The sequence below is a fragment of the Dunckerocampus dactyliophorus genome, chromosome 4 (genome assembly GCF_027744805.1).
Source record: "Dunckerocampus dactyliophorus isolate RoL2022-P2 chromosome 4, RoL_Ddac_1.1, whole genome shotgun sequence".
Classification (NCBI taxonomy): Eukaryota; Metazoa; Chordata; class Actinopteri; order Syngnathiformes; family Syngnathidae; genus Dunckerocampus; species Dunckerocampus dactyliophorus.
The window spans coordinates 2,411,395-2,418,645 of NC_072822.1; the positions used below are offsets into that span (position 1 = coordinate 2,411,395).

Consider the following 7,251-nt stretch of genomic DNA (forward strand, 5'->3'; position numbering starts at 1 on the left):
AAAGTACAAACTCAGGAGTTAGCTGGACGGCAGGGAGGCAGCAGGTCCAAATTGGCATTGGAACAAGGAGTGAGTAGCAGAAGCACTCGGGTGTGTAGCCAGCAGTAGCGAAACAATAAACCAGCGGCTGCCAGCTGTGGGTAGTCGGCTTAAATGAGTACAGCGTAATTAGCAACAGGTGTGCCCAGCGTCCCCGCCTCCAGCCCGCTTAAGGTGTAACTGCAAAAAAAAAAAAAAAAAACAAGCCAGAAGAAGGCAGGTACCAAAGCAGTGACAACCACAACAAACAGTAGTCACTAGCAATTGTGACAATGTTATTCTCATAAATTTACAACTTTATTCTCATAAATTTACGACTTTTTTTCTTTTTCTCATAAAATTACCACTTTACTCTCTGAAATTTACAACTTTTTTCTTGTAAATTTACAACTTTTCTCGTAAATTTATAATTTTATTCTCATAAATTTACAACTTTATTCTCATAAAGTTACAACTTTATTCTCACCAATTTACGACTTTTTTTCTCGTAATATTACGACTTTATTATCAGAAATTTAAGGCTTTTTTCTTGTAAATTTACGACTTTATTTTCATAAATTTACAACTTTATTCTCATAAATTTACAACTTTATTCTCACAAAGTTACAACTTTATTCTCACCAATTTACAACTTTTTTCTTGTAAATTTACAACTCTTTTCTCGTAAATTTACAACTTTATTCTCATAAAGTTACAACTTTATTCTCACCAATTTACGACTTTTTTCTCGTAATATTACGACTTTATTGACAGAAATTAAAGGCTTTTTTCTTGTAAATTTATGACTTTATTCTCATAAATTTACAACTTTATTCTCATATATTTACGACGTTTTTCTCATCAATTTACGACTTTTTTCCCATAATATTACGACTTTATTATCGTAAACTTATGACTTTATTCTCATAAATTCACAACTTTTTTCTCCTAATTTTACAACTTTTTTTCTCCTAAATTTACTACTTTTTCGTGTAAATTTAACACTTTTTTTCTCGTAAAAGTCGTAAATTTACAACTTTATTCTCGAATTTTCTGCTTTTTTTTTTCCCAATGTGGTCCTATACTCTGTCGTATCTTGTGAAGCCACCATCTCCGTTATGACGACAGACGAGGGCACAATAGCATCCCCACACAGTCTGACGCTCTTTAATAACTTTACCTGAAGTCATCAACAGCAGTGCAATTCCAACAAACACGTCTCTAGTCCTCCTTGGAACCACACTTCCTCACTGTCACATGACTTCAGCGAGGTGCTTTCAGGGACACGCCGAACATCACAACAATTTTTTTTAATGCGTGTATGCGTGGTCTAAATAAACAGAAAGACAAAGAAAAACAGTAAGTGGATATTCTCATCACTCACTTTGCAACTCTTAATGCGGAAGCACAATTTTCTGCATTTAAGCATGCTCGGAAACACTAGAAATCTACACTCAAAACAGTGCATTCAACTTGAAAAATTACGTGGTGTCTTCGAACACAACCCCTGATGGCTCATAATAACACTGTTGACTGTGATTCAAGTGTTCTGCTGCTATTAAAGAGACTGGTGTTTTAGATTTTCAGACGTGTGGTATCTCTTAGCATGATTTAAATTTTCAGTTCATTTGGAGTCGTTAAAAAATATACAAATATATAACGCCATTTATCTTTTTGTTCATAAAATACAGTAAAAAAGGGCTCATTTCACACTTAGTTCCAAATGGTAATGAATTCACTTGAAAACTGTGATTAATGTGATTCCAATTTGAATCATGTGACAGCCCTAGTTAAGAGCTGCTGATGCGCTGTTATTGTTACTTTTTGCACCATTCTGAAGGATCCCGGTAACTTCTAGCATAATCTATAACATTCTAATCAACTATACGTTTACAACAGGGAATATGTATGTTTAGACAATGAGTGTCAATAAATTTGAATATGGAACTTTTTCTTAAAATGTTAGAAATAATGAAAATAGAATCACTTTGTGTCATTTCCAGTGAAAATATAACCATTCAACTAATAACAATGCACTTTAACACACATTGTGTCCAGGATATGAATCATTTTGAAGCTTAACTGAGGCCTTCAGGCTTCATCTTACTACTTCATTATTGAGAAGCTCATTAGGTAAACCGTACGTCAAGCAGGAGTTACTCAGGGAAATGGGAAAGCTATAGGATGTGTGTAATTATACTGTACGTAGTGAAGCTTCAGGTGACCAAGAACTACACAGGTGCAGCACATAGATGTAGTGAGGAACATATACAGTACAAGCATTCTTCTTTTGCACGTACGTGAACATATCAGACTGCATTCTTCAACAGAATTGTTTCTGGGTTGTTGTTTTTTTCAGATTAAATGTGCAAACAATGTCCCCAGTGCAGGCTTGAGCTATCCGAGCATCTTATCCATCAACTGTTTTTACAGCATGTACCATCACTCATCATCATCTATCATCACAACAGATTGCCAACTATTTTTTTCAAAAACACAATGTTTATGAAGGGTAGTAGGCCGACAAAGCCATTTTAAAGCAGGATTAAACCCCAAACAACAAAGCACTAACTGGTCGTTAAATGAAAATGGCGTCGAACCATGTAATTTCTATTAATCAATCAATGACGCAGGGCAGCGATAGTAACGAAAATGTTTCTTTGTGTAGGGATGAAGTGCTCTAATTTACCCCCTGACTGATTAAGTAATTGATTAAGAAAATAGAACAGAACGTGACTGTAAATGCTAATCTCGAGCTAAGATTAGCTAGGCGTGCTAATGGCTCAATTTGATGCTATTACTGCTTTAAATTTTGTTGTCTTGTGGCGTAACAATCCAAATGACTGTGTATATTTATTTATGCGTCATCGCTTACCATTTGTGGGTCTTCGGTCCAATATATAAGTCCAGAAATTGTATAAATAGTAAATAGCATGCCCTTGCACACAGTGACGCCTAGAGGACAGGATGAGGGATTGCATGTCAATGAAAAAAGGTTTTTGCGTCTCCTGTTTTTTCAAAATTTATTATTAGCTTGTTAAAGGCAGAATTTGTTATTCAGCACTTCAGTTATTCAGTGTACTCCTTTTGATTTAGAGTGCACACAGGCATTACTGCTCTCACGTGACTGAAATGATGTACTACAATCACATGCACTGTATTATTGCAACTCTTACTACAGGTATATAGCCACCTAAATAAAGGAAAGCATTTTATTTGGGTTAAATGGCAATTTCATTAAATGGCAGACAGATTATGTGGATATTTTATAAAAGTAAAGACAATATGATAACCATTGCACACTGTTAAAGTGGTTGATGGATCAATATTAAGCCTTTAGAAGGTTTATAAAGTGGTCAGTGTGCAGTGCAATTAAGCAATAAACATCTCCTTGCACCATATTAAAAACATGTTAACACTTTATTCCCACATCCAGGAGACATGACATGCATGTTATATTTGGCCATGAATGACTGCATGTAATCAGTACAATGTTGCCGTTCCTCATTTGGTGATGATGGCGACTCCCTTCTTGACCCATGCGTTATTGTTGAGAAGGGACAGCATGAAGCGGGCCACGTCCCCCCGCCCTATGGTGCTACCCACCGGACGGCCGCTGCTGTCAGGCACACAGTAACCCTCGTGGGTCAAGAACTCCAACGCTGTGGACGACACAGGCAAGATTGATTAACAGGATGCATTAAAAAGTCTCAAGAACCCATGTTTGAAAACAAACAGGAAATGAGCCATTTTAGGGGAAAACCAGGGGTTGTCCTTTGACAAACTCTTCCTTGGGATTTTGACCAAATGAGTCCAAAATCCAAACACAAATACTGTACTAGACAGATGGCAGATGATAAATTGTGAAGGATTTTAGGCTGTGCCTTTGATGACTTTGATTTCCTGTCCACACCAGCGAGTGTTTCCTTGACATCTGGGTATTCTTTCCCGCACAATCCCCATCTTCAACCATGACAAATAAATGCTAAAAACACCAACTAAAATGTATGAAGCTAATGTCAGGTGAACATAAGGAAGCCATTTATTAACAAGTCAGCACTAATAAGCTTGCACTATGACCAAATGCGTCCTGAGGTTTGCCTGTCCTCCATGATGTCTCCTGCAGCGTTCTGACTTTTGTTCCGTCTTTGCCGTTACCTGAGGACGGAAGGTTCTTGAGACCCGGCGGGCGAACCACGGTCCAGTTGATGTCGTCGACGCTCTGCAGGAACTGCTCCATCTCAAACATGTTGGTGAGGACGCTCCGGATCATGGGCAGCAGCAGGAAGCGAATCAGGTACGGCGACTGGGTTCCGGAGTTGGCTGGTCAAGAAATAGACACAAGAAAATGAGAAGTTTATGTAGGGGAGCGCCACAAAAGTGGTACAGTTTGGAGTTGCACAAACCTGACGTTCAATCTATCTAAGAGTTCAATTCTAATCTTTTGCTTTTTGTTTGGCTTTAAAAAAAATCAGATGGCAAAAGAAGATGGCGATGATAACCATAGAGCAGGAAATGACTCTTACTGTGACATCGGAACAAGTGTTTTGAAATTAGGACAGCTTGGAAGTCAACCAGCGTCACATAACAGGATTGCGTTCGACTTTTCCTCTTGCTTTTGGAACTGTAGGAAAGGTAATGCATTTGGGGCAAGTGAGGCAGTGCCCCACCAGATATAATCATGCTGTTTTTAGACTAATTTCATTAGTATTTGTCTGTCTGACTTCCTGTTCCTGCCCACCCGCCCTGTCCATTCTCTAAGTCTGAAGCAGCGGAGCCTTCTGCCCCAGGTTGCCAGGAAGGCAGCAGAGTGGGAGTGGCAGAGGTGGGCCAATTTTTCCATTGGCAAATGTTTTGAAATTAGAAAAGCTTGGAAGTCAACCAGCGTCACAGAAGGGGATTGTGTTCAGCTTTAAGATATTGCATTTGGGGCAAGTTAGGCAGTGCCCCACCCCATTCATTATGGTGAACCAATAAACGTACGATCTATTTCTGTTTTTAGAGTAATTTAATTAGCGTGTGTCTAGCTACACTACCTGTTCCAGCCGACTCGCCCTGTCCATTGGCTAAGTGTGGGGCAGCGCAGCCTTCTGCCCCAAGTTGCCAAAGACACAGCAGAATGGCCGTGACAAAGATACGGCAATTTTTTCTACTGGGCTTTGGGACACAATCACTAATGGCGACAAGACAAAGTGTGATGACAACCATAGAACAGGAAATGAAACTCTCTGCGATATGAGGAACATTGTTTTTAAATTTGAACAACTTGGAAGTCAGCCAGACATCGGGATTGCGTTTGACTTCAGAGGTTCCACTCAGGTTCAGAATTTTCCACTGGAATCTTGGTGCAAGAAGGTTTTGCATGAGTGGCAAGTGAGGCGGTGCCCCACCAGATCCAGCTGTGAATTAATAAACCAAAAACCCTTTGCTTTTTTTTTTTTTACCATTAGTGTGAGGCTTTTGGAATTTCTGGTCCTGCCGTCTTGCCCTGTCCGTTCTGCGATGTGTGAGGGAAGTCGGGCAGATGCCAATTTTTCTGTTGGGCTTGCAAATTTTGCCTAGCGGCAAGCAGTTGTCCATCTACATTGCTGTGGCTGCTACCTAGCTAAAACTGTATTTTTTTTCTATATTTTGTATATTGTTCATTACCCACAACAAGTACGGGAGGCTGGACTCACGGTCAGTGTACCATGACGTCATGGTGATGATCCTGTTGACCCGCGCCTCCCGCATGGCCCCGGTCACGGCCATCATGGAGAGGGTGTATCCCGTCACGCTGGAGAAGAAGGAGGTGGGGAAGCCGAGGCAGGAGACGATCACCTCCACCCCTCTAAAGTGGGGCTTGAGGCTGTCCACCGAGAAGATGTTGGCTTCCACCACCTGAAGGGAGAGCACAAGATTTCACTTTATAAATCACAGGGTCCATTTTTTTTTTTTAATTGGGGCTGGGGACGAATTCTGCCTAGCAACCAGGAAATGCCTGTTTACTACTATTTTCTCAAGCGTATTAACACACATCCCAGCCATCCTATCTTTACGAGAACCCAGCTAAAGTCATCACACGATGCAACCGTGAACTTTGACCCTCACACACGGCATGCAGTCCAGGGAGGAGACGTTTACCTTGAGGTTGTCATGGCGCACGTCCAGTTTGGCCGGGTCCCGGACCACGGCAGTGACGATGTGGCCCTGCTGCAGCGCCTGGCTCACCACAAACTGCCCGGTCTGCCCAGTCGCTCCCAGCACGGCGATCTTCATCCTGAGACTCTGCCACGCACAGATAGAGCGTCCCTTTACTTCACAAGCGAGAGAGAGAGACTTTGACCTGCAGAGCGTGCAAAAGTGTTGGAGAGCTGTGATTTGTCCGACAGCCATGGACGTTGCCGCCCAAGTTTTATAAGTTCAGCTGTAACAAAATGATTATGAAGCCAATGTGAAGGAATTTGGGTTTGTCATCTGAACACTCATGTGTTTATGGGCAGCCCCATCTTTGGGCCTTCAACCTGCAATGTTTCTAGCTGCCAACAGAGGGCGACTCCTAATGGGTGCAGTGGAATAAAAAGCTTAGTTGTTTCAGTCCGGATGGGAATATTAGCGATGAATTTGCTGAAGGCAAATGACGCTGCATTTCTACCAAGCGGACCAATTGATTACTTCTGCAGCTGTGGCGGAATACGCTTTTTTACAATGTACCCTCTTGTCTGAAAGGTTCCGAATTTGCATCCGCGAGGCTGCTGAAAATGCACGTACCCTGAACAATATGATGTTTCTGTGGAACCCCTTCAAATTAATGCTGAAATACTACAGGTGGGAAGTCATAAAAACCTCATAACTCATAAACGCATTCATATTGATGTAGTAATATGATGTCATTATTCAAATACCAATTAAAAACCAATGTTTTAAAAGTTGTTTTGACACTCTTCCGCAAACACTCACCGTTGTGCGCTGTCCTATGAAGGGCGTCGTTCAAGAGCAGCTGCGTTGTGCAGTGTTTGTAAAACAACTATGCGCTCTTTTCTTGCAAAGGAGTGGATAAAAAAAAGTCTTACCAGGGAAAAGTTGAAGCTTTAAACGAGCTTTACTAAATGTAGTTAGCCGAATGGAAAGTTTTGCTAGCAGGAAGTGAGACTTAAGTTTGCAATTCAAACTAGAAAAACTTGTGTTTGTATCGATTGCCCTTTAAACTATGCTGAGCTAAGCTAAACGAAGCTATTAAGTATTGTGATTTGT

At 40.8% G+C, this 7,251-nt stretch overlaps 1 protein-coding gene across 2 annotated transcripts; it reads right to left on the reverse strand.

Moving 5' to 3' along the window:
* Positions 1–3,392: 3,392 nt before the first annotated feature.
* Positions 3,393–6,987, reverse strand: LOC129180152 (flavin reductase (NADPH)-like). Of its 2 annotated transcripts, none has more exons than XM_054774308.1 (5): positions 6,958–6,987; positions 6,142–6,285; positions 5,697–5,898; positions 4,177–4,341; positions 3,393–3,680 (listed from the first exon to the last, which is right to left on the reverse strand). In XM_054774308.1, exons 2-5 carry the CDS (start codon positions 6,274–6,276, stop codon positions 3,523–3,525), a joined length of 660 nt encoding a protein of 219 aa, XP_054630283.1. In that variant the 5' UTR covers positions 6,277–6,285; positions 6,958–6,987; the 3' UTR covers positions 3,393–3,522. The 2 variants fall into 2 exon arrangements, with proteins under 2 accessions (XP_054630283.1, XP_054630282.1); XM_054774307.1 differs by having other exon boundaries at positions 3,395–3,680; positions 6,142–6,343; positions 6,958–6,982.
* Between the last annotated feature and the right edge of the window lie 264 nt (positions 6,988–7,251).